Source organism: Pezoporus wallicus, unplaced genomic scaffold (assembly GCF_028554395.1).
Source record: "Pezoporus wallicus isolate ANWC-B61680 ecotype Strahan unplaced genomic scaffold, APGP_CSIRO_Pwel_v1 contig_4012, whole genome shotgun sequence".
Classification (NCBI taxonomy): Eukaryota; Metazoa; Chordata; class Aves; order Psittaciformes; family Psittacidae; genus Pezoporus; species Pezoporus wallicus.
In genome coordinates this window covers 1725245-1753072 of record NW_026637828.1, presented here as the reverse complement: position 1 = coordinate 1753072, position 27828 = coordinate 1725245, and the positions used below count along the sequence as shown (strand labels likewise).

Here is a 27828-nt window from a genome sequence, read left to right as displayed (position 1 = left end):
CTCAGTCTGAGCTCTTCACCCACAGAACATTACATGACTCAGCTTAGGTACTGCTTAAAGCTGCCAGACTGCTGCTTCTCATGCAGCAGGAAAGGAAAAAGAAAGAACACACATTGCAATAACCCCAAATCAAAGCTGCATCATTGCTGACACTATGAGGCACTGAACCACAGAACACTACCAGCCATTACAAACTGCACCATGCAAAGGCAATGCCCGCACAGCCAAGGGCCTGAAGTGAGCTGAGTGAGAAGCTGTGGTGGTGGTAGTAAGCAGCAGTTCTCTGAGCAAACCTCTCATTAGCACTGAAGGTGAAAGAAGTTATAGTAAAAGACAGTGAAAGATGCTAAAGCCACTCATCAGGGCTAAGGCCACGACACTTGTCAGTGAAATAACATCAGAGCATTCAAACTCTGAAGCTTGGTCTTCTTGCTGAGCCCATGGTAAAACACAGACTCACAGCTCAAAGATTCTCTGGAAATACCTCTCACTCCCACTTCAGAGACTATCCACAGAGTTAGGGCCACCACGCACCTGAATTAGTTGCCCAAAAGTGCACAAAGCAACATGTGATTCAATGAGGCTGCTTTTCCACAGCAGGGAAGAGTCTAATTGCACTAGGAGTGCATTGCTCCTCTGCTATGTGGTTATTTCAGTCTTTCGAAAAAGGTTTGCACCATTCAAAGCTTGTGTGTAGGTGTAGAGCTCTTCTGGTAATCTAGTTGCCATCAATTCTCTAGCAGGGAAATCCCAAAAGCTGGCAATACAACACGAAAGAACTGCTGTACTTTCTGTGAGTCCACTTCCATACATCAAATTTCCTGTCAGTTCAGTCTGCGCCATTTGGAAGTGTTGGCAGCTTTGAGTAACATCACTGGGGTAAATTTAGGTCCCTGGACCTAGTTCTGGAATTATCTATGCTTAGCCAAAACTTCATTAATGAATAAATACAATGGAGCTTTGCTCAAGCGAAAAGAGAGGATGGAACTTTGTGTAGACCTGCCTTTAATCAGTACCATTGCCTCAAAGGAGAAAGCACACCCTTGTGCCGGAAGTCTGCAGGGAAACTAGCTAAAGGAGCAGCAAGAGGGACCTAAGCACCAACAGGTGCAACAAAAACATTTTTCTGCAACTAGAAGGAACACATCTCATTCCCCTGGACTTAAAGATGGAGGTTCCTCTTCTTCCTTTAAACCTCCCTGATGCAATCACCCATCCAATACTGCCATGCCCTCACTCTGTCCTGGCAGGCACCTGCATATGTTGGGAGATCAAGGAGATGCTATGGAAGGTGACCAAAAGGGGGTGAGCATCAGGGATTGCACCCTTTGGGCAAATGTCCCAGTGTCCAGAACTACTGAGAGAGAGCAGGAGTTCCAGGTTGAAATGGAACAAACACACAGAGGAAAAGCAGCATCAACACTGCGTACATATGTTGTCTGTATCCCTAAGGTTAATGCTTGCATTGTAGGGATTAGCAGGAGAAAGTACTTCTATGCTAAAATGAAGAAATCCTCTTTTTGCTGACAAAGGACATTGCAGTTAATGACTTCCACAGGGATTATGTCACTCCTAACCTAACCTGGGGTTTTAACGAGTTACTCTTCGTATCAGCAGGTTAATAATCTGTATGCACAGCATTAATAAGAAAGCCTCAGAGAAAAAGTCAGAGAAAAGCAATCTGTTTGTAGTTCAGAACACATTGAAAACACAACAGATCAGCCGAGTGAAAACAAGACATTGACTCCTACACTAACAATGTGCTTAGAGGTTATTACAGTCATTGCTAACATAAAATTGCTCATAAAATCATACACAGAGCTAGTCAGTACACAAGCAGGCAGCAATTTTACTTGACGTTCCTCTCCCTCCACTCCTACCCATTTGTTCCATCAACGTATCAGGATCTCTGTCTCAGACTGTAAGCTACCTGGAGCAGAACCAGGTATTCCCTGCATGTTTTTTCAACATGCAGTGCAGAATCTTTGGTCTACTTAGTTTTGTATATACCACCTCAAAATCAATATCAAAATATGTAAATATATCTAATAAATATCTAAAAAGCAAGCAGGGATCACTGGCCTTGTACAAAATCTTCAAACCAATGAAGTTAGAGGAATAAAATATTGAGTTTTCTTTGTGATGCTTTTTGGTTGTATTTTAATGACATTTGGGGGCATTCTCAGTTGGTACAGCTTTGTAAAGCTGCAGGGCAGAGAACAGGGTTTGCTGCTGCCTGCTGAGAGCCTGGCTCATTGAGCCTGGCTTGGAGAAATCAGCCTCTCTGTTTAATTGCAAGACACAGCTGTTAAAAAACCATGCTACATAGTGGCCTTGGTGTCATTCAGGCCTGGGAACCTGGGTGGCACACAGCATTTGAACTTGGGAAGGGAATGTGTTCTTTAAATTGACTTCAGTTTTTCTATGGCATCAAGGCAAAGATCCACCCCCAGAAAGTGCCTGCTATCTAACTGTTCAATTTCTAATGATTTATAATTCCCCTAATAAGGGATTTGCATAAAAGCCCTGACTGTTTTAAATGATGCCTTACTTTATGCCTTAAAAGCGTAGAGCAGATTTATCTTCTACGTCAGCCTGCTTTATAGCACTTTCTTCTACTTGAAAGCTACAGGGACTGCAAATCAACATTAAGCCTCCTTTTCCTCCATGGAAGTGGGATAAACCTTTAGGCAAATTGCTAAGTGCACTGCTAAGCCCCTAAGCTTTCATGGCATTGATACTCACAGACTAATAGCAATCCTCAAATCTGGTCGAAACTGCAGAAAAATTTTCATTGTGAATCAGAATTGGGGTCTTCACCATTCCCTGGAATTGTGTCTCAAGGTTTTTCTTGATTTAGAAATATTGGGAAAAGACCATGGTTGTCCAAAAGTTAGTGATGATATAAGAAAGAAATACATAGAACATTCCCACAAAAGCTAAGGAACTTCAGGTCACATGAAGTGCTTCTGTGAAAACCCTGTCTAAATATACACACTGAGGTAGGATTGGCTGTTAAAGGCCTAAGGCAAAGATGGATGCTCTCAAGAAATAAACTCCCCCCAATAAGTATAATGAACTCCGGTAACATTGTGTTTACTTGAACATTTGTTATGGAGCCCTTGCAAACCTGAGAGAAGCAAATAAGTGAATTATCGTTCTCCTTATAGACAGCACAAGGTGAATGTTCTTGCAGATGTATCTGCAAGGTAGGCACATGATTCTAATACTTGATTTTAAGAGGTGCTATGTCTTTGTAATCTCATACACTTAAGTGGAAATCTAGGTTTAAAGCATTGTTTTCAAACTCTGCTTAAATCATCAGCTAAAGGAAATGAGAATACCTCTTAGCACTAGAAGAAGAACAACTTTTACTGGACCTAATGAGGGAAAAAAATAATTGCCAGAGGTCCAAGCATTTCCATACAGTACCTGAGGATCAGGATTAATACCAGTGACATGACTGAGCAGGACAGAGGGAATTGCAGGAAGAGGACACAGCCGGTTTTGGAAGTAATCAGCCAGTTCTGCCCTCTACCAGGTAACACCTGGAAGCCACATACAGGCTAGAAATGAAGAAATCTTCTGGTAAAAAAATAAATGTTTCTTGTAGATCATTTTTAGTCTGCAAAGAGTCAATAGTTACAAAGCACTGATCACGGTCTCGGGAACTTTCTGTCCCGTACCATGCACCTGTAGCAGCTTTCTCTGCCTGCAGCCAGCTCTGCCTCACACTTCACACATCTGCACTTCAGATTCTGCAAAGCAAAGCCCTAGATTAGCTTCTCAAAGCATCATATCACACAACCCGAACTCTAGACCTGTTCCTTCACTCACAGAAAGCACGCTCTTTCCATGATCCTGGGTCCTATTTATCACCCCATAAGGTCTCTACTCCCAAGCCCAAGGACAAAACTGAAGGTCCTGCCACTGTTGGGGCTCCTGGTCCAGCAGATGGAGCTGGAGAGCAGATGCTGCGTGCAACAGCCAGTTACACCCATCAGCTGTGTGGAAGGGCTCACACCATAGATAAGGGACATGCCTTCACATAGACCTGACTCAAAGAGAGCGTCTCTTAGTGAGTGCAAGGAGATCAGCAGCACTGCCCTTCCTCCAGAGCACTCGACGCACTCAGACTGCTCAGATATAAAGCTCCACCACAGATGGTGACTGTTGAGTTAATAGCAGTATTCACCTTGTTGCAAGATGCTGGTGTAAAATAGCTGGCTCACAATACTGGTCAGCCCACAAATATTACTCCAAAGCACATTACATACCACACCTAAAGAGGAAGGAAATGCCATAAACAGGACCATAAACCAGCCCAATACAATGAGACATTAATTTGTAAAGGGCTTCATAAGGATATAAATAAAAAGCCTTATTAATTTCAAGATTTTTTTTTAAGATTAAGACTAATATTAATACTGTTACATTAACATTGCACTACACTGTTATATTACAGTTTCCCATCACCAAAGTTGCCCTCTGAGTCCCTTTTTCTTCCAGATCGGTTCTTAATTAGTAGGACTTTCACAGAACAAAACTGGTGACCTCAATGAGACCCAATTAGAAACTGACAGAATCACAGCCATGCAAAGTATCTTTTCTGCAACAGGTATTATCACACCTAGAAAGTGGAGCTCAAGCCTGGAAAGGACTCAAAGCTCTCCATATCTAATGAAAGAGATTGTGAGAGATCACAGAAGGTGTCCCTGCCTGTGGCATGGGGTTGGAACTGGATGAGCTTTAAGGCCATTTCCAACCCAAACCAGTCTGGGATTCTATGATTCTGAGCCACCACAGAATCATTGTGTGATTGAATCATACAGACAAGAACCATGCTGCTCTGCAGGGTGCTGGTGTGCCTAATTGGGAATGCTTAGTAGATTCTTAGAAAGCATACTCTGTACAAATCTAATTCCCATCAGACAGGCTGTAACTGCAGCTTGTCTGTCAGCATGCAAGAGTTACAAGAGGGGACTGTACGAGCATTTGTTCTGACAGTAAGTCAAGAACCTAAACCATGCAAGGAGGTTTGAATTTGCTTCGCTTCTACTGGTTGTTTGGAGGACAGAAATAAAACAACCCAGACTAAACCACAAAAACCTGACAGAGATGGGAAGAAACATAGCAAAACCACTAGATACAGAGATAGATGCCTTCCTACTTGAATAAGTCTTATTGATCTGGTAAGAACAGGAGCTTTTGCCTTGAGAAACCATTATTATATTTGTATTCATAACTATTAGACCTTGGGAGAGAGAAATAAAATGTGACAAACAATAAAAGACACACAGATGACACTGAAGTGTCCAGTAAATAAAAAGTTGATGGCTTAGAGGTCTGGAATACAGCTCAGCTCCAGTTAATAACAACTTGGGGCGAGGGGGGACCCAAGCAAACTAAACCAAGAAAAGTATCTTAGCAACAACCTGTACTGCCATGACACCTGCAGCTGCCCTGGTCCTGTTCTTGGTGATGAACTGTACCCCAGCATTAGAGTGTGACTCTACAGCAGGCAACAAGCCAACACCAAATAACATCAAAGCCAAAAAGTAACAAATGCATTCAGCATGTTCAATCACAGTAGGGTCAGGAATTAACAGGGGACAAGCTGGGGAAAGTCAAACCTTGCCTTGTTGATACTGATAGGGCCTTAGGCTCTTAGACCAGCAATACAATGTCTGCTGCAAAAATCACAGTCATATAATAATGTGAAGAAAATCCGTGACCAACTGTTACTCTGCTATTACAAGATATGAGTACAGATACACAAAGACAGACATTTCTATGTTAGCGTCAAGCAGGCATGAATTGGACCTAATAGTTTGTGTAGTCTTATACATACCCACCTTTGGCACTGAATAATACACTCTGGACTCTACATATTGAGTACATTAAAATATCCATTTGTCATAACACTTCTGGTTAACATTTACACTACTTGGTATGGCTTCTTTTATAGAATCCAAAAAAAGACTAACTAAGATTGTCCTACTTTCTTAACAGCAAAGAGATACAACAAAACCACCTGGAAACTGGGCCCTATTTTGAAGGTAAACCATGGTAAGTGATGCTCTTCACACCCCTAGGAGACAACTGAAACAAGAATCTGCCACAACAGAATTTTGTTACCAGATTCAATCATTAAAAACCTCTATGATAACAGTACAACAAGAGCCTGAAGACTTAAGTGTGAAGAATAAAATCAATCACCAACAATTTTTCTCCAGCAATAGTTGAAACTGCCCAGGGAGGAATGGGGAGACAGGACTACTTGCTGTTGCTTCCCTGGTGTCTGCTGCAGCTGAATTTCTCAAAGACTTGTGTTAAGCTTAATCTCTGCTAGGGAAAGCAGCAGCTTTACAAATGCCTTAGGAAAGCAAAACTGTCAAAAGCAATTGCTACAGTAGAGCCTCTAATGAGAGGAAACCTCAGTTACACACAGTCCTAGTTTGAGGAACACTGACCGAATGCCTTGGATGTCCACTCCTGTACATACTAGCTGAACTCAAGCAGTATCAGGAACCGTAAATGAGGCACCAGAATAGCATTTACAATTTATACATGGACTGGAAGCTCTGTACAGCTTGTTCCACCAACCTGTGATACAACACATCCCTGCTCCAAACAAATGTTCCGAGCATCCCGAGCCCACAGCTTCAAAAGTTCATTCATTAATTGCATAACACTGGGTATGTATTTTGAGCATAGTCAGTGCTCAATAATTTTGATATGGCCAACACCTCAGCTGAAACCACCAGAGAGCAACAAGGCACATGGACAGAAGGCAGGTCAGTCTCTCCTCCTCCATTTTCTTTGCTCCATACAGCAAACATCTTGAATTCGGTTACTTTACACAGAAATCAGAATTAAGCTCTTGTCTGAGGGTTTACTCCTGTTCTTCATCGTTAGTATCATTAGCCCTGCTGCTCCTGCTGCCAAGTCCTCAAACACTAATGGCAAGGTTGTTTACTGTTTTGGGGTTGGGATTTTTGGTAGTGTGTTAATCATGACATTTGTTGCCAGCATCAATCATTTCCTTGCAGGAGCACTGGAGCCACAGCTGTCATATTCCAGCCTTTATGATACATTATGGGCAATGTAATCTTTACAGCTCACAGGCAGGCAGCTGCAAGCAAAGGATGTTTGCTGCAGACAAGTAGGGGAAGCATAAGGACGTTTTTAAACCATCTTTACACCTCTTCCTCCATTTAAACTTCACATGGTGTGTCCAGCAGGTACGACTCAGATATCTAGGCCCCCCTAAGACCACCTGCTATTGTGTCTTCTCAGCAAGAGGAAGTGTGGAGAACGAACACATCTATTGCCACACTCCTGCTAACATTATCAGGAGTGAAGCAAGCAAAAATAGGGTAGAAAAATCTACCAGCTCACTAAAACCACAAGTGTTATTTTGAGCTACCTGAGAGAAACTCACCAGCCTCAACAGAGTGCAGGGCCAGCACCTCGGAGGTTATTCAGTCACAGTATAATTATTCAAGCAAATGACCCACAGGAGATCTGGGGATCTGGGGTACACAAAGATAGCTGCTCTCCAAATGTAGCTGCATACATTTTCCAGCAAGTCAGCTATTCTGCATAGGTAGGATAGGCATTTATAGCGGGAAGCAGTAGCAATAATACCTAAAAAACTGTCTCCAAAAAAAAGACATTTGCTCTGTGAAATGACAGAACCAACAAACTAGAACCCAGGGCTGCTATTTCACAGCTCTGCTGTTTTCAGGATATGAGTTCATATCATCCCCTTCATTACAACTGTATGTGCTGGATTATCAGTTGTGTGCTACACCTCTCAGACTGGCATTCTATTACACAGCACAGACTGCAGTCTACCAGAGCTGAGGGAACAGAGTCTAAGGTCCTGCCTCTGGGCCGTGACTCCTGGGAGCCAAACAGCAAGACAATACTCCCTCTGGAACTTCACATAGTTAAAATAGAAGAGTTAAAAAGAAAACCTATAACACATGCCAAAGATATACCTCCTCTGAATCCAGTTAAATTTCTAAACTGTGGGGTTATAGCCTCCAAAAGTGCCTTACCAGCTAATGAGCAGTAGAGACAAAAAGCCCATACCACAGAGAGCTGGCTTCTAATCTGCGCTAAATCTAAATTCAGCATAACTGAGGACAGCTTGAGTTGGCAATCAGCTGGAAGCAATCATTCAGCTCCCACAGTACTGAGCTCTCCCCTCAGTCTAATTTAGAGCAGCACTCATGCTCTGTACTGGCTCACTGAAATTGAAACTTGAATTGGCCAAGCCAATAGCCAAGCCTGGGCCTTAGTGAAAACCTGTGGTCACTGGCTGCGGCTGCTGTGCATGACTAGCAAGTGTAAACACTGCTACTCACTTTTATCTTCTGGGTCTCAGTGCTGTTCTGGGCTGAAGACTCATCTGCTGCTGTTAGACAAGTATGTAGGGCCAACCCACCCTCTCCCCAGGCCTGCTGCAGCCCTACCACCTCAAACAGAGCCTTGGGTCCATCTTCCATTTTCACAGAAGGCACCTGTAAATCCATTTGAACATAATTTCATTTTTAGATGGCTGGATTTAGAAACTCAAAATAACCCTTTATCTTGCTCTGTTGCTTTTGAGTAGACCCCCATAATGTACAATAATACAAGGAGCACTCATGTTCAATTCATGGATTAACTGTGATTTAGCCGTAAGAAAATCAATAAAGTCCAAATTAAATAGGAATAACATGTAGGGTTTGATATATCATAGGGTTTATTTTGTCAATGTGGACTTGCAAACTCTGGCTTCCACCAGTTTCGCTATGTGAAAGTCAGAATTTGCACTAGTTCTCTGTTCCAGCAAGAAATGGGAACAGTCCCTGTCAACGCTGCACTTCATGTTCTTGTCACAGTGGCAGCATGTGCTGCCTTTATTAATGGTAATGAGATTGAGCCAATCTCGGTTCAAAAATCAATGCTAAGTGGTTATACTATTCTGGGGAGCTGGTACAGGCTTCCTGAATAAGCCTTGGTCTTCCCTTTTAGTGATCACTAATAGCCAAAACCCTGTCTATCCCTCTCCAGCAAATACACCTCTTAGACTGAGGTGTGTGTGGGAGGCAAACATTCCATTTTCCAATATAGACCCAAAACAATAAGGGTAAAAAGAAACTTCTGCCAACCCCAAAATGATCACAGGACATCTTTTATCATGAATATCACTTTCATTCCAGAGATAGGGTTTGAGCAGGACAGACCACTGTTTGGCTCATAAGGCTGAAACATAATGAGCTTTACCATAGAGAATACATGAGAAAATTTATTACTGGGTAGAAGAGAGGCAGAAATGATACTTGAAAAAGTCTGGGAAGGCACTGTGGTACTGCAAAGCATCCTGAAACCTGGGGAGCAGGTGAAAGAGGGCAGAAGGCTATGGGAATGCCAGACTAAGGCAACTGGCAAAGCCATGAGAAAGGAGTAGCAGCCACCGTGTGAGGCAGAGATGGTATGTTTGAATTACAAGAATGCAATTCCTTCCTTGGGTTCTGGTGAATACAGAAACCACTATGTCTTGTTCTCATGGTCTATACCATCACTATGGTCATGATGGATTAACAGCTCTGCTATTTACTGTATATATAAACCAAAACTATTTACAGCGAGATAAATGCCTTCAGAAATATGTTCTCCCCATAGGGCCAGATTGGATACTCAAACTGCTGCATAGGTCAGCTGTACGACTCAAAATAGCACTACCAAGTCCTTGACTACTTTGAACACTGATTTCACACAGGAAATCCCACAGCAGTTCCACCACTGGGGAATGGTCCCATCTGGAGAGTCATGCTCTCTACTGATAGATATCAGCACATCTCCAATGAAATCAATAGATATGCTGATTTACACAAGCCTGGAGGCCAGTGAATCAGTGGAGGGGCATGAATTGTGACCAGATGAGAATCTGGGATAAATATGCCACAAGCTTTCCACTTCTTTCAATTAAAGACTTTTTCATTGCTACCCAACAGCTCTTTGAGAACCTCTCTGAAAAAAAATCAGTGGAGTTTAGCCTGGTTTCTCCTGGGCACAAAGTCCATTACAACATTTGACCCTGTAGTCTTAGTAGAGTGACGCTGAGCCCTGGAAGATGAGATACCCTTGGAAAAAGCTGCTACAAGTCAGAGCTCAGGTTTAAATGGGAATAATACTAGGGAAGACAACTCACACTGCAGCTGGTCATGAGCTGACTAGTTCCTGAATGGAAGATTCAGACTCTGGTGCTGCTGAAGTCATGATTTTCATTAGCACTGAACTAACATAAAAGAATGTTAGCAATGTTTTGATGGAAGTGAGAGCATCCTTAACAATTAATACTGTTTAAGTGGAGTTTAAGTGATTTAAAAGCCTTGTCTGCTCAGGGTGAAACCTACCTGGAGTACACAGGTTGGGATTGGTATTCCAAGGTCTTTAACCAGGGAAAAAGAATGAGGTCAATGTGCAGGAGAAATACACATACCCTGCTCTTCCTAGGGGAAAAGACTAATATGGGATGGATGGGAAGAGTGAGGAATAGGTGGTTCCTTTAGAGGAGAAATATATGTCATCCAAAAGACAATTAAGAGGAAACAGACCACCACTTTTTTACAGACCTCTTGACTGTCAGAAAGGATCTATTCTTAACCAGAACAAGTGGTAAGAAATAGGCACTTGTGTGCATCTGCTTCTTGTTCCAAGGACGAGGTATAGCACTTCCACACCCCTCTACTTCAGTAATCCCTTCTGACCACTGTGAGTCTGGCCCAGCAATGTTTTACTTTTTGTGCCCTGTTCTTTATGAACTACAGGCACAATCCAGCCCCCCTGACTTCAGCAAGACTCATTTACTGAATTTAAAGTGAGTTAGAACATAATTTCCCCTTTTTTCAGCCACTGTTTGGCAGCTGTTGGAAGAAGGAGATTTCAAGAATTATTATATATTCATCAGAATATATATGGGCAAAGTACAGCCTTAATCATGCAGAATCTTTTGTGTACTTCCACCACAGGTACTCACCAGAGGGAGCAGCCGTGTCACAAGAGCCTGGTAGATGATGGCTGCTCTCAGCAGCACAGCAGGCCCCTGCTCCCTGTGCTGATCTGTAGCTACTTGGCCACAACTTGACAGCCGAAAGGTCAGAAGTAGCACCTCATTTTTCATAGTGTGGACTAGGCAATGTGTCAATAGCTGGCAAGTAAGAGGCTTCCTGTCAAAAAAAATTATGAAAATGGAAGTCATTTGGATTACTGGAACTATATTCATCATCAGGAATGAATTACATTCATTGCCAACAGAGAGGGGCAATTAATACCTAGCAAGCATTTATCAAAGAGGAAGCACAAGCCATAAAATCTAGGTCATTATATCAGTGACACCTTTCTGAGCACTTCAGTTCTTCTTGAAGAGCTGTCACCCGGGACTTCACTTAGGCAAACACTGCTTGGTGAATGAACAGCGCATGGTCACAGCTGGAAATAGCCTGGTCAGGTTTGATCTGTATACTTTAGGATTCATGTTTTTTTCTTTTTTCTTTTTTTTAAGATCACTGAAATGCCTTCAAAATAATCTGTGTCAAAACTTTCATTGTTTTCTGCTTTATTTAACAAACCTCATTTCAATAGACAATGGTACATTTAAGCTGACTCTTCTCCTTTCTTTAGTATTGATACGTAGTTATTTAGGATGCAAACTCTCCCTCCTTTTAGAGTCCTATTCTTTAAGAAACAACCCCAAGCTTGACCCATGGGGTTATTGTTTATGGGATATTTTTTGTTCTCCCAGTGATGCTGGAGCTGCAGCTGTAATTACTGGCTTGTTATGCCCATCTATAGTCAATGTGCTGCCCCTGACAGTTCTTTTATTCAGAACCTGGACCTTAAAATCACATTTTCCAGTATGTACAAATGTATTGCTTCTCAACAGCTATGATCATAGAATCATATCATAGAATCACAGGCTGGTTTGGGTGGGAGGGGACCTTAAAGCTCATCCAGTTCCAACCCACTGCTATGGGCAGGGACACCTTCCACTAGACCAGGTTGCTCCAAGCCCCATCCAACCTGGCCTTGAACACTGCCAGGGATGGGGCAGCCACAGGTTCTCTGGGCAACCTGTGCCAGCCCTCAGCACCCTCACAGGCTGAGGCTCTCCAGGTTGAACAAGCCCAGCTCTCTCAGCCTGTCTCCAGAGCAGAGCTGCTCCAGCCCTCGCAGCATCTCCATGGCCTCTGCTGGAGTGACTCCAACAGCTCCACATCCTTCTTAAGTTGATCCTTCAATAAATACCCTCAAGGCCCCACAGGCATCCTGAGTACATGTATTCTACAGGCATGGACACACACTCCTTTTGCAAACAGCTGTTCACGGGGTTGACTTTTCCAGGGTTACTTGTTAACAGCATCAGCTGAGGGCCACACTCTCCATTGCAGTCAGCTAAGTGCAACACAGCTGCAATCCCTGCAAATGTCAATTCAATCAACCAGACTAAACTGCTCATTAAAGTATTCAGAGCAGAATTCATCCAAAATAACCTACCATAGTGTGAGACTGGCAAGCACCCCATTTGGTGAGCCGAGCTGTGAAACACTAAAGGAGCACAAAGGGAGCAGAAGTGTGGTGAAGAGGAGCTAAGTATTTATGTTCTCAGTTGTTCCACATAGCCCTTAATGAGGATGTCTGCCCACACCTTTACACTGAATTAACCTTCATTTGATTTACCTGAATTTACTTTGGAAGCTAAATCCACTTAAAGCCACTTTAATTCTGAATTCAAACATCCACAAAGGTGTTTAATGACTAATCCACTTGACAGGTTCATGTAGGTTGTAGTTCTCTGCCTGTCCTCTAAGCAGGTCATTCCCGAAAATGGTTTGCAAAAGATACTCCCAAAAAGCCAAAAGCAGTTCTACAGTGTCATCCAGTGTTTTGGCGCAGAAACCCCTGCCACAGGCACAGCACTGCCTGCAAGGACCAAATAAAGCTGCAATTAGTAATAAAGGAAAAAGAGTTACACATATTCATATGCAATGTGTATTACTCATGTTACTGTAGTCCTGGGAGCTCACTGAATTCATCAAGGCTTTGAGCCTACCAGCGTAATTCCCTTAGGAAGAGGCCTTAAAAGAAACTTGGAGAATTTCAGGAAAAGATTACCTCCTTTGTATCCTGTACTGGTGGTAGGATTCTTTCTTCTTCTCTCAACAAGGCTGTGGGGATCAATGATAGGAGGGAACTCAAGAGCTAAAGATTAAACCAGTATCTACAGATGCTTCAGCAGGAAATTTCCAACTCATTTCAAGTTTGCTTGGCCCAGCAGCAGGGAAGGGCTCAACAAGCTTCTGACAAAGCCCAGCTAAGAATTTTGCTCATCAAGGTTCTTTCTGAGAATGAGTGAGATTTTAACTAATGTTGGTTCTTCCCTCTCCTCCATCAGCCTCCTTACCCCAACAAGCACCTAGGCATAGAACTACTTAACTAATTTCAGAAATATTAAGGTTAATGGGCAAGAAAGGAGCTAATTCTAGGTAAGACACATTCAGTGCTTTCCAAGTATGCCTTCCCACAGCATTGCCCAATCTACCCTAGTCTACCTATGAAGAGAGTTTGATTTGCTTACATGCTACACTGGCTTTTATTTCTGACAGCATTAGATTATGAAAAGACTAAAATTACTCAAATGTTGGGCTATTTTGGGTTGCTCTGGCTAGTGTGATATCAATCATACACAGGCTTGTGGCTGATTGTAATCAAGTGCCAACAATTACCACAGAGTAAATAAGATAAAATTTCCTCTTTCCAAACTGTTTGCTATTTTATTTTACAATTATACTTTACAGATTGCAACTCTAGCCCTTCAGCTCTGTTTTCCACCCCCAGTTCTGCCTGTCTTCCTCTGCTCTAACATAATACCAGTGTAAGCAGCAGTAACTGCATTAAGGAGCCAAGGAATAACCTCTGCTGAAATCCACACCAAAAAAAGAAATGAGGGGAAAGGAACTGCAAGACAATTTAAGGATACCCACAAATTCTAGCCTTCAGCTACAGCAGGATTTAAGTTACACACACAGAGGCACAGCCCCAAAGGAAGCTACTGTTTGTACATACCCCCCCCCCCCATAATGTTAAGGCATCTGTACAATCATTTAAAAAGTAGCATTTCACCTCCATATTATTATTTCTTTTGAAAAAAACAGAGCTGCTTATGATCACAGCAAGCTGGTGTTTAGCAGATACAAGTTTGTCAGCCAGGATTAACATCACTCTGTTTCCAATAAAATAGCTGAAGTGGATTAAATGATGCTTTTGTTTGTGGTTTTAAGAGCCTAGTTGGCACTGCTTTCACCACACCTGTGTACTGGATCAGACAAACAGCTCCTGTTCCTACGACTGGGAAACATCAAAACTGTTAGAGGCTGGAGGGGCCAGGTGACAACTTTGCTGCTGGTGTCCAGCAAAGTTTGAGTCTGATAACAAGTGAAAGCAGCTACCAATTGTTGCTTGGGTACCACACTACATCACACATTTAGAAAGTTAATTTCACCACATGGACTCAAGAAAGCAGCAAGTATGTCCCAGCCAGAATCGGCTCACCCAGCCTGAGGGTTTCTCCCATTGGAAGGAGAGATCAGGGAGAAGACAATTTTACTTCATTTTTAAGATAGTCTCTCTTTCACAGGTTAAAACATCGATGTTTCCCTCCTAGCACCTTTCCCAGTACTAACTAAACTGATGCTAACACTGAAGCAAGGTATCTCATTCAATCAAAAGCCGTTCCCTTCTCTGTTGAACAGACTCTAAACCAGTGATAACTATATCAAAACATCCACTACATGCAAAATGCAGACAAGTTCTACTAGCACAATCTCTGCTTCCTTTACTGGAGGAGGTGAGTGAGGGTGAAGGGGAGGAACAGGCAGAATCTAACTGTCATTGGCTAGAGACTTAATCAAAATAACTGTTTTCAGCCATGTCTAAATTTATCCTTGTGTGTCATCTGCACCCTGGCTTGGATCACAGATTGAAGAGGCAATCCCTGATGAATGGCAAATTACTGACTGCAGGAACCTTTTGCCAACTGATGCATCTGCTGTAGGTTTGTAAATGTGATCTGATTTCTGAGCACTTCAGCAGCTCCAGCTAATTTCTCTAATGAAAACACTCCACTCTTCTGCAGAACTAGCTGTAGCATTGCATGTTTGTGCTTCCTTCTGGACACAGCTCCTGGTGCAAAATGCAAGCACGGTGTTTCCGTGGTTTTACATTTCTGTTCCACGCAGTTGTGTTACTAATGTAGGAGAGCAGATAGCGAGGACACATCTAACAATCCTGTCCATCTAAGGCAAAACAGATAACACTCTTTCAGGGCTTCTAAAAATTCTTGCAGTAGATGAAGACATATTGGAAATGTCAAGTGTTTGTTCATTTTCATTCTGTGGGGAAGTAAAAATGATTACAATGCCATCTGTTAGATTATTTGAAATTCCACATTAAACTGTGGAATAAACCCTGAGACCATTCAAAGATCTGCTTTACCATTGCAAAGTGGGAGCAATGGAAAAGAATGAAGAAAGTATCTGCATTTCCTTCCTGCAACTCGCAGAATGTAATTAGGAAGGTAATATTTAATAACAAAAAGGAGAATACTATTGATGTTAATGGTCTGAATGGTCTTTCTGTTAATGCATTTTTGTACCAGATTCGCTCTCTGTGATACCAATGGCTGAGTATCAAATGTTCTGAGGTTATAGATCTGAAAACTATGAGGGTGGCAAGATGTTACTGAAATGTTCTGCTCTGAACCGAGTTTCAGACTGCTAAAATTCTGAATTTATGAGCCTCCAAAGCAGATAACTCTGCCAAAGTAAGACTGCAGGAATGTGAAGAGCTGCATAATGTGAGCATTATTGGCTCTGATGGCTGTAGTTCTCCAGTTCAGTTAGGACATTATATATCATGGGAATTTAGGTTAAAAAAAAAAATAATAATAAAGAAGTTTTCTTTGCTGGAAGTTATCTTCTTACTCTGGACAGTTATTTTTAATCTTGGGCAGGAAGACTATAACCTTTCCTGATCCAGAAGAAATCACTTTTCCATCTCTGGCAGCATGAATGTGCTAAAACCAGACAGTGTCTCTGCTGGAGTATAAAAAGGGCAAGTGTCAAAGAGAAAAGTCAGCTTGTCACCAGAAATTACTGGCTATAGGAGTGTGGTCCAGATGTGAGGCATAGAAAAGAACTGATCTCTGTTTTGCACAGGAACCAAGGGCAGAAAGTGTACTTCATATACTTTTGCAGGTCACTGCCAGCTGAGCAGGGCAACCCAAAGTGAATTTGAAAGAAGCTTTATGACCACAAGACTGGCAGAGCTAGTGATACCTAGGATCGGCTACATTTCTGGCTCAGGACATGTCATCATTCTTACAGAAATCCCTCTTTATCCCATCCATAGTCTCTCTCAACACTAATGAGAGACCACCAAGAGATGTGATGTAATGTGAATTAGTGTTCCATACCAATTCTGCATCAGCCTGCATTAAAGGAATTCTGAATCACTTTACTAGAATTAATGACTCATCTGTGCTGTCAGAGAGATGCATAACCCGTCATTCCATGAGAGTGGATAGGAGCAAAATAGTCGACGTCATCTACCTGGACTTGCGCAAAGCATTTGAAACTGTCCCACATGACATCCTTGTCTCTGGAGGGATGTAGATTTGATGTATGGCATGGGCTGGATGTGGCTGCCCACAAAGAGTTGTGGTCAATGGCTCAGTGCCCACTTGGAGACCAGTAATGAGTGGTGTCCCCCAGGGGTTAGAGTTGGGACCGATCCTGTTCAACATCTTTGTTGGTGACATGGACAGTGGGATTGAGCGCACCCTCAGCAAAATTGCTAATGACACCAAGCTGTGTGGTTCGGTTGATACGCTGGAGGGAAAGGATGGGATTCAGAGGGACCTGAACATGCTTGAGAGGTGGCCAATGCCAACCTCATGAAGTTCAACCAAGAAAAGTGCAAGGTCCCACACGTGGGTAAGGGCAACCCCAGGCACAGCTACAGGTTGGGCAGAGAAGAGATTCAGAGCAGCCCTGTGGAGAAGGACTTGGGGGTGTTGGATGGGAAACTGAATATGAGCCAGCTTCAGTGTGCACTTGCAAGACCAAAAGCCCAACTGTATCCTGGGCTGCATCAAAAGGAGTGTGACCAGCAGGTCGAAGGAGGTGATCCCGCCCCTCTACTCTGCTCTCATGAGACCCCACTTGCAGCACTGTGTGCAGTTCTGATGTCCTCAACACAGGAAGGTCATGGAGCTCTTGAAGCGAATCCAGAGGAGGCCACAAGGACAATAAGGGGGCTGGCACACCTCCCATATGAAGACAGGCTGAGAAAGTTGGGACAGTTCAGTCTGGAGAAGAAAAGGTTGCATGGAGACCTTATAGCAGACTTCCAGTATCTGAAGGGGGCCTACAAGGATGCTGGAGAGGGACTCTTCATCACAGACTGTAGTGACAGAACAAGTGGCATGGGTTCAAACTAAAACAGGGCAAGTTCAGGTTAGATATAAGGAAGTTCTTTACTGTGAGGGTGGTGAGGCACTGGAACAGGTTGAAGAAGGAAGTTCTGTAAATGTTCCATCCCTGGTAGTGTTCAAGGCCAGGTTGGACAGAGCCTTGGTCTAGGTGAGGGGTTGGAACTACATGATCTTAAGGTCCTTTCCAACCCAAACCGTTTTATGATTCTATGAGAGTCAAGGGTCTGGCCCATAGGATACGTTAGCAGAGAGACACTGTGGGATCACTCAGGATCACATAAGAAAAAGGTAGTTTTGGCCAAAAATTCAACATTCATTTATTCTATAGTGAAATATTTCCTCCTGAATCAGAAGAATCCCATCCCGTAGGGTGCGCTCCTTGTCCTATCCTGCTCACTTTTGCTTGTCCTGCCAGTACTCCTGCTGTGAGCACACAGCACTGTCCCTGCCACACTCTCTCTCTTGCACATTCTCATTTACCTTACCATGACATCCTGCTCTGTCCTGTCATGTTATTATTATCAGAAAGTTACACACAAGGAGCTCATGCTCTTTTTTGGACAGCATCTTTCTAGTCTACCTGGGTTCACTGGACTATAACTATGAATGAAACACAAAAATGCGTCAGCCAGCACCGACAGGCAAGAACAGCTGAAGTAACAATGACTTCCTTAATAGAACTGCTCTCAATTTACTTCATTAGGTCATACGATGTTTTAATGTCAAATACCAGCCCAACTTTCAGATGACTAAGGACCAACATAATTCTAATGTTCATTAGAACACAATGTTCATGCAGTTGTGAAGCATGATAATAACCAAAAGTTCTTGAAAATGGGTATTTTCACTTAAATGTGTTCAGGAAAATAAGTGTAAATTGAGGCCATTTAGCACCATACATCTGAGTGCAGCTAAAAATGTCCAATGGCACAAGTAACTGGTACCAAGTAACTGGCACATACAGTTTCTTGTTTATTTTTTTAGAAGTGGAAAAATTTCCTGCCAAAGGCTCAAATCCTAAGGTGAAGAACTGCTCTGACAACTGCACTGGAATTTCAATCCAAGCAGCACTAAATTCTCTTTGATTTTGTTTGCTTTCTGAGACATAATCATTAAAAATGAGAAGCGTCTTCTCCGTGATTGGTGTTTACACACAGGAACACTCAGAGAGGCTCTGAAGGGTTCCCAGCCTCATTGTGCTGGTGGGCTGACCCCATGTAACAAAAAGTTCTTCCTCTAATGAGTTTCTACTCCTGGTTAACAAGCAGCAGCTGAAATAAGTAAAAGAAGTTTAATTACTTACACATTTCATGCTAGCACAAGGCTGGGAATCAGGAACTTGTGCCTTAGTCCTGACTCTGGGATGGAGTATTTCTCTGTGAGACTTTCAAGTGAGGATAATATTTCTTTATCCTTCTCCCTGTCTAGCTGGAATAATTATCAAAAGCCTGTAAAACACTCTGAAAAAGAATGTAAGATTATCAAGAAACTTTCGACATTCATCTCTGTTCCCTTTCTTTACCTCTCTAAACCCCAACAGCAGCACCCGTATTTTCCACAGCATCGTTCTTCAAATGATTTCAAACTACCTCACAAATAAAATGTGCCACCATTTCCAGAGCCACAGCAGGGGAGGTCATGGTCACTTTGAAATGCTGCAATGGAGCATGGAATTGGTCCTCAGCCATCTGAAATCTCGCTGGTGTTTGGCACATGATTCTATCTGGCTTCAAATACTATTGAAATGGCTCTAGCTTGATACTCCAGGAGATTCACCAGGTAATTATCAACTTGGGTAAAGCCTTATTTTTTCTAGCCTTTCAACTATTTGTCTTTTCATGTATTTCCCCTGACACTCTACAGAAATCCCCCAAGAAAATAAAATGGGGGCTGTGGAAGAGCAAACTATACTCAGCTGCTGCACCAGGAAGTTTTAACCAGAGCTCAAGTAGTTTGTTTTTCAAACTATTGGCTTCCAGTTTAGAAATGGATTGTGTCCAAGTTGCCACACAGGCTCTGTGATCTTGCATCCAGCTGCAAAATACTAAGCAGATAACCCTCCAGATCTGTGAACTCTCCAAGGCAGTAAATATGGGGTTTAGTGATTCTGGGAGCTGCTAAGTTCTTACGACATCCATTGAAGCTTGCAGGAGCTCTGGGTGCTTGCCACAGAGCTGGATAGAGCTCTATGGTTTTAAAATACAAATAACTGCACTCCATAATCTCAGATAAAGCCTTGAATTCCATTCCCTGCCACTAAGAATAATGCCTCCATAATTATTATTTGTGTAATAACGTGCTTACAAGTTGTGACCAAGCTTATCCCCTCGTGTGTTAAGATTTGGAACTACAGTGCAACCTAAAGCAATGTTAACCAAGAAGGCATGAGAAAAACTCAGAATGCATCTGAAATTACATAGTTTCTTTAACAGCAGTGTGCCCGTGTCATACAAGCATGTACATCCTCTCAAAAAACAAAGGGTCAGCTCCAGTCTCCTTTCATCTACAGATAGCATCACTGCTCCCAGCCCTGAGGTAAGGCCAGGAGTTGTGAATTCTATTGAGTCCAAGAGAGAAATTCATAGCAGAAAGCATTTCTCTGTATAATTAAACGTGACTGGCACTTGTTCATACACACCGCAAACTTAAAGTAGCTATTCCTTCTGCCAACAAATGCTAGACCTTGCAAGAGCAAGACCTGAAGAGACAAAATGTACAGAAATGGTTTTCTGTCTTCCTGCCCACCTCATCTAAATGAGAAATAGAATTTAGACTGTAAGCGTTTACATTATTGTCTTCTCTTCAAGTTTACTCTGAACCACCCTGCTTATGTGAATGGAGGAGTATTTAGGACCTCTACTGGCAGCAAGTTCATGCTTGTAATTCTGGAAGCTATATTCTTTTTACACATATTAACCTTTCCCTTAAGCAACAGCAACAAATGTTCCCATCTGTCAAGATCATGCATAAGGATATTTAAGAATGAACCTAAACTCATTTTAATCAATTCCAAGATATGCCAAGGAATATAAAGGATTAAATATTTCACATTTCCTGGGGTCATTTCAAACTTCAATCAGAGAAACAGCACTGAAGCACTAATTTCTTGATAAAGACTTGACTGTTCAATTAATTCTGCAGCCGGAAACTGCAACAGAGAGAGGTGGGAGGCCCTATGAAGCCATCAGAATGGATCTCCATGTGGAAGTTTAAATTGAAGTTTCTCTATGGCTTTTTAGTGCTCCTGTTGCATTCAGTATGGAAGCGGGTTTCCTGGTTCTGAGCAGTAGGTTTCTGCAGCAATTTGGCTGAGAAACCTACTGAAGCAGATAAGAGGTTATTAAAGCAGGGTTACTGTATATCATGTTTTAACTGTTCTGGTTGTGTGAGCAGAGCCATCAGTCTGTAAAGCTCCTGGCTTGATTTAATCTGTGCCCTAGCAGTGCCAAAGCACACCCTCTTCCCTAGTATCCCTTGCTCAGAGAACATGGAGAGCAAGAAAGCAGCCTCTGCGTGTCTAAAGGAAGTTGTTTACAACAGACATTTAAGGCCTAAATTCTCTGCCTATTAAGGCAAATCCTTAGGATAGACCTGTGCCCTCCTGAGCCTCAGCAGAGGCAGCAGCAGCCTCAGCTCCTCTGGCTCACTGACTGCAGCCAAGGAGACTGCAAAGCAGCTAAACTCAACCTGAGCACGAAGTACAGCGCCAGCAAATACCCCATTTACTTTTGCTGGCACTAAGTGGAAAGCTGAAGAGGAGGCCAGAAACTCAGGCTCTGGGCCAGCTACCAGTCGCCTGTGCTAGAATAACATTTTCTTGGGAACTTCCATCCTATTCCGAACCCTGTGTACTGGCCTGGTGGTACAAACAGGAATCTTGGCCCTCTGATTATGCATGCTAAATTTAACTACATCTCTAATTGCCTTCGTTTATTTTTAAGCCTTTCTTGAATTGAGGCAGCAAGTTCATTAAGTACAACAGATTTGAATCTTGTTTCAGGAACTCATTAAATCCCTCCCTGCAAAAACCAGGGGAGAGATTCAGGGGCCATCTGCAGGCTGGTTGGCACATTGCTGCCGGCCACAGCCCTGCAGACAGTCCGGGAGTGAAGCACAAGCCAAATTCAGCTCCGATGTCAGAAAAAGATTTAGGGTAGGAAATAGTTTGTAATGTTAATAGTTAATGTGCTTTTTTTTTTAAGCTATAGTAAAATAATAGCAAGGGCTCAATGCTGGGTTCAGTTACATCCACACAGGTGCAAATGTAGCAGTGGCTTTGGTTCAGTATGTATGAAAACATTTGGTCACAGGGTGATTTATACTCATAAGCCCAGTTTTAGAGTAATACAGATATAGAAAAACTCAGTTACTGTGCCACAAGATCATTATGACTGAAATAAGATTGTACAGTTTGTCTCCACTTCTCCAAAGATGTATAATCACCACTTTGTAGAAGATTAATTGGTATTTCTGTACAGAACTAGCTCAAACCCTATTTCTTTCATAACTGGTAGATCAGGTCTTTCTACATTCTCTCTATCAAGACATGAATTTCACTTTCTTACCATTTTTTCCTTTATGCATTCTCCACACAACATTAAAAATGAAGACTTTTAAAAAATTGCTTAGGACATCACCTAAGTGTATTCATGTGAGAAGTTCTGCAATGGAGTTTGTGAAATTCCAAAGTCAATCAGTCCAGCTGGTAAACTGTTGGGTTAGGATCCTGGAGCCCTCAGTGCTCATGAGCAACACTTTGTGCTCAGGTAAGACACCAGAAAAAGGCAATTCCCAATGCTACCTTAAAGAGATCAAGACACCTGTACAGAAGTAATGGAAATCATGAACACCTATTCTAGTAAGACAGGTAACAAATCAAAAGCTTTTCACTGACCACAGTGTGGATCAAGGCACCTACTATATATACAAAAAAATCCCAGACCATAAAGAACAAAACACACCCATATGGGAGCAGTAATTGAACTAAAATCTTTCTACAAGCTTGGAAATCTACCTCTACTTTCAGTTATACTGGGCTAATCCAGGGTAACTGCCACAGTGACTAAACATAAATGCTTTGGCACTACTCCTGATGGCAAGGAATTTTACTATAGGAGCAATATCAGATCTAAGGGAGAATAAAGCCCTAATAGGGGACAGAAGATTTTGACATAGTGTATTGGTAATGTTAGCTTTGTGGGAATGCAAGCAGAAAAACTTTCAGCTGAGAATTTTACCTTAGAGTAGTGAGCTGAGTCAATGGTATCTTAATCTAAAAACCCTACCAATTTTGGCAGAAAGGTTACAGAGTCTATGTTTATGAGAAGAAAAAGTATCGTCATAACAGATTTGTTAAGCTAGAATAAGTCTGTTGCATGCCTGAATGTTTTTGTAAGCCAGCTGTAAGGCTAAGCTGCACTAAGATGATGATCATGGTAATATAATTACTAATACGAGGTAAGCCAAAGTGATTGTGTAGCCAAGAAAAATTAGATGCTTCAGTAAGAGTCAAAACATTCATCTGCCAAACAGTTTAGCTGTACAAGGTAGATAAAATAGTGTTTATAACGTACTGATAGCAAAGTGGCTCCAAACAGCTTTCAAACTTCTTATCTTGTTCTGCCATATCACAATAGAGCAGTAACAGTAAAGAGAGAAGCAAGCTGAAGCCCTGCTGAGAATACCTATTTTGTCCCAGTAATAAAAAGGCTTGAAAAAGCTAAATACCAGTTGCTATCTGGTACATTAATTCCATAGTGGGAAGTGAAGTATCAGGGCCATGCTGGTGTTCAAGGCCAGTTCTGACACAAGATCAGGGGAGTAAAGTCAAATGAGATCACTAATGAGTGGTGTGAAGGCTCTGCTGAGCCCTTCTCCTTCACTTGGGAGCTGCATTTAAGCTGAGACACTTACCCTTGGTGTCACCTTGAGCTACATCACACCTGTACCTTTCCCAGGCCTCATGTCACTCAGGTGAACCCTGCCCATATCTAACAGATCTGACCCTGAGGCTTGATCTCAGACCTGCTTTATCACTACAGACTCCCTGGATGATCACCGAGGTGCTGGCCCACCCTGGCCCTAGACTGTCACTGGACCAGTCCTGCCCCAGATAGACTTTCTGGCATCGATCTTAGAACCTGCCTCATTCCTACAGACTTCCCAATCGGATACTCTCAATGGACCTGCTCTGCTCTTGTTTGGGTACTGGGGGACTGTACACCTCACTGGTGAGGTCTCTGCCCCTGCCTGCCTTGCTGTCACCTGCAGCTCCTCCCTTGTCTTATTTTTACACAGTAACCTGTTTGTGCTGCTCCCTGACATAAAACTCAGATATTAGCCTGGGATATTAACTATTATCCAGATCCAATCTAATGGGAATGTAATACAGAAATCAACATTGGTAGTAAGTTACTCTGTCATAATACACATGATGAAAGACAAATCAAGCCCATTTCATTTCACATCCTCCATTTAAGCATTTTACATGCTGTGCAGCATTCCTTCTCTGTCTCCCTTGTCAGTTATGCTTACTCTGTCCAAATACTGAAACAAAGCCTGTGCATGTTACTCTAAATTATTAACTCAGCCTGACTTCACAGTATGGATCCCATCACCACACTGCTGGCTTACCTGAAATACCTCTGAAAGCTGGTTCTTAGGCTCCTAAATTACCTGCACTGGTTTGAAAGTGTTTTTCCCAAACCTGATTCTCATTTACATCAGTGCTTCCCAGAGTGAAGCTGAGCAGAGTTTGACTGAACTAGGTTAAGAAAAAGCCCACCAGCATTAAATCTGAATGTCACTGCTTTTAAATTTTAGACAAGAACTCTAATGCAACCCTAATGCAGCTTTTTACATTTTCTTTGTTTTTCTTTCCCAGCACCTCAGCCTCAGTAATTGCAGAGTTTCTAAACTTTCCCTCTGATTTTTATTCAGTTCAATTATTTATGTACATTATAAATGGTCAGAGGAATTCTGGAAACTATGACAAGTGTTCCAGATTTGAACATCTATCATTGCCAACACAAAGGACTTATAAAACAAATTTGAAAGTGTGCTACTCTGTCAAAGTGTGGCTTGTTCTTTGAATATACATGTTTATATATAGATATCAGATATTTTCACTGAGATACAGCTGCCAAATTACAGCTTCTTTAGTTTTAAATGTCAAAACATTCAAGTTTTTCTGTGCTCCTCTGAGCAACAAAGAGAAAAAGTAAGAAAAGAAAAACCTGTTCTAACTCAAAGAAAAAATGCTGCTGTCAAGATGTATTTTAAGTAATCTTACAAATGACTTGTATTTGATGATGCCAATACATTTTTCTTTCTTAATTTTAATAATGGATATTTCTGAAGTAAAACTAAGAGCAGTCGCTCATAGAACAAAGTTATTATGGGTTGTGCTGATATTGTTTCTACCAACAGTGCGTCGTAAGCTCAGGCTGGTTTCCCTCCAGCAGGCTGCCAGTTCAGGTACTGGGTAGCTGTTTCTACAAACATCAGGCACTGAGTAAGCCCTGGGCTGGTTAGTTTATGCCACTGTCCATGAGTAGCTGGCAGGAATATCATTACGTCTATTAATGGGCATCATTACACTGCAATTCAGTTACAGCAAGACTACAGTGTAGCTGTTCCCTGAGCCCTACTTGAGGGAAAACCCCATTACCAAGCCCTCATCTTCATTTCATTGGCTTCAGCACAGCAAGTGTGGGAAATGATCAAGATGCAGAACAACTCAACAATCACTTGGTGCACTGTCAGGAATGAGTTAGGAAGGCCCAAGTGTATTTCCAATGAGCAAGTTATATGCCTGCATCCTAATAAAGGCTAACTGGAATTTATTTGGTGGTACCTCCCAGGACACTGAGACTGAAGCAAGTCTGAAGACTACATTCATGACCTTTACACCTTCAAAGCAGAACTCTGTGCAGTGCACTGGCCTTGCCAGAGCAAGCTGGCAGAGGGAGAGTCAGCTCCAGTTTTGTTAGTTCTTTGCTGCCCATCAGCAATTAATCCAGTGCTACAAAAATGAGCTTTCAATCTCCAGAAATACAGCAGTCAATTGCTTACAAAAAATCCAGATGTGAATGGTCCATCTCCCAGTTTAGGGCTCTAAGGTCTTTCAACTTGTGTATTGACAGAAGAGCTTTGTTACTGTTATGGGTTCAAATAAATCTTTATGGTGGACTCATGGACAAACTCCAGAGGTTCTCATCTCCTCTTACCTTCTCAGCTGGCCTTGTGTTCAGTGAGATCAGTGCAAGGATGAATTAGGACTACATATACAAGTCTTCTCAGGAGGAAAAACAGCCCTGTCCTCTGAGCCATATCTTAGGCTCTTGGAAGAAAATCAGGATAATTTCATACTTCCTTAATCAGGACATCAGTCAAGAGCAAAACCTATTATTAAACTCAGAACCCTCAAAACCTACCCACAAAACTGAAATACAAAGCTGCTAGGGGCAGACAAACAGACCCAGCTCTGCTTTAGAAGTATGACAAAAAAAACAAACCAAATAAAACAACAAACTTCGATTTTTCTAAAAGGTTATGATTAATCATGTTTGTGAAAGTCTGGTGCTTGTGAAGCAGATGACACTGAGCTCACTGACTTCAGCATGCCAGGACTCCTGGCATACACTGACATGTCAAATCTAGTGCGCAGCTATATGGGGAGCACCCCCCTTACAGGAAAGGTGAGAAAGATATTAGTGTCAGAGAAGAGCTGTAGGACTGCTCATGTCATCAGGTAATGGTTCTCCATAACAAAGAGTTTAAATAATGCAATGAAAATTACTTTTTGCTCCTAGAATCACACTTGCATTTAGTTAGGAGACCATTCTGAAAGGGACAGTCCTGCACCAAACCACTAGACATGTGGAACAAAACAGGGGTATTCTCTGCCATGGGCTGCTTTCCAGTAACTGACTGCTGAGGCTGCAGTCTCTCCAGCTGCTCCTGGAATCTGTGTCTCCTATGCCTCTCTTTCATCTGTTCTTCCTTTTGGGATAGCTCTTTTTTACTTTCTTCTGCCCTGAAAAATATACAGATTCTGTTTTGCTTAAGCTTTTCTCTTGGGAAAAAAAGGCACCCTTATTCATCTGTTTGCATGTACTTTTGCTTATATTTATACCACATATTTGAGGGTGAATCATGACATGAGAGGCTAAAACAGGTTTAGAAAGTGCTTATGTTGTTTGGCAGGGACATGGACACACACACACACAAGAACTTGTCATTGGATAAAATCATCTCTCTAAATAAAAAAATCCTGAAAAAAAAAGCAAAGGAGCAGGCTTCAGACCTCTAGTAAGTGGTGACAGTCTATTTGGAGACCAGAACTCTGTTAAGCAGAGGCATGTTTGTGATGTTTCACATCTCATCCCTGAACATAATTCCCCATCTAACTCCACTTCCTTTCCTATCTGCTGCCATACAGTGACACATTCCTCTGACCCAAAGCCTTCCAGCTTTCTCTGTTTTGATGTCTGCAGAAAGATTTCATCTGCCATTTCCACAGCAAATATGAAGTTCAATTTCTCCTGAATTCTTCAAGCCCCAGGTGCCCCAACAATAAAACTGAAATTCATTAAAATCCTTGGAAGCTATTACAGAGCAACAATAAATAACCCAGATTTTGGCCCAGCCAGATCTGTGGCAGGCTAACAGGTAGACAACATGCAGTTTTACAGAATTGATGAAGCAGGAAGCTTTAATGTCAGGAATTCCATAGAGAAAAACTCTGCAACCAACCAGCTGCCATTTAAACCAAGCACAGTGTCTGACTGGCAGGGTAGACAAGTGTTTTAACATCAAAAAAAGCAACAGTCTCTAGAGCACACAGGTTCTCACGCTTTCCAGGGCTTATATGCAAAGTCAAAATGGTAAAATTTCACTCCTAAAATAGCAAAATATAACCTCTGAAAGCATAATGGAGCTCTCCCACATAGCTGGGCAGGTGCACAAGGCAACCACCCAATTTCAAGTGTCAAATTAGACCTTATGCAAAGTACACCACATTAAACTAAGCCCAAGGAGGCAGAGGCCCAAAGAATGCTATTTCCTCAGTTGATACCGTCCTTATTTCTCTTTCTTTAAATACAAAAGCAGTTTTCCAAGATATTTCTGCGGCATAACCCATTCCTTAGAGGTTTACTTTGTCCCTCTAAGCTCTTGTGCTTTTCTTAATGTTAGAATTGCTTTGTTTGGGAAAAAGTTACAAGGGAAGACACAATACATATTCCAGTTTATAAAAGGTTTTTTATGTTGGAAAACAG

The 27828-nt window shown here is 42.1% G+C and overlaps 1 protein-coding gene across 1 annotated transcript in view; it reads right to left on the bottom strand.

The window, feature by feature from the left end:
• DNAAF8 (dynein axonemal assembly factor 8) overlaps positions 1-27828 on the bottom strand; it is a 93498-nt gene that overhangs the window by 51734 nt on the left and 13936 nt on the right. Inside the window, 4 exon segments of the mRNA XM_057407990.1 lie at positions 8376-8531; positions 11036-11186; positions 11188-11221; positions 26422-26585. Coding sequence (XP_057263973.1) covers positions 8376-8531; positions 11036-11186; positions 11188-11221; positions 26422-26585 — 505 coding nt within the window.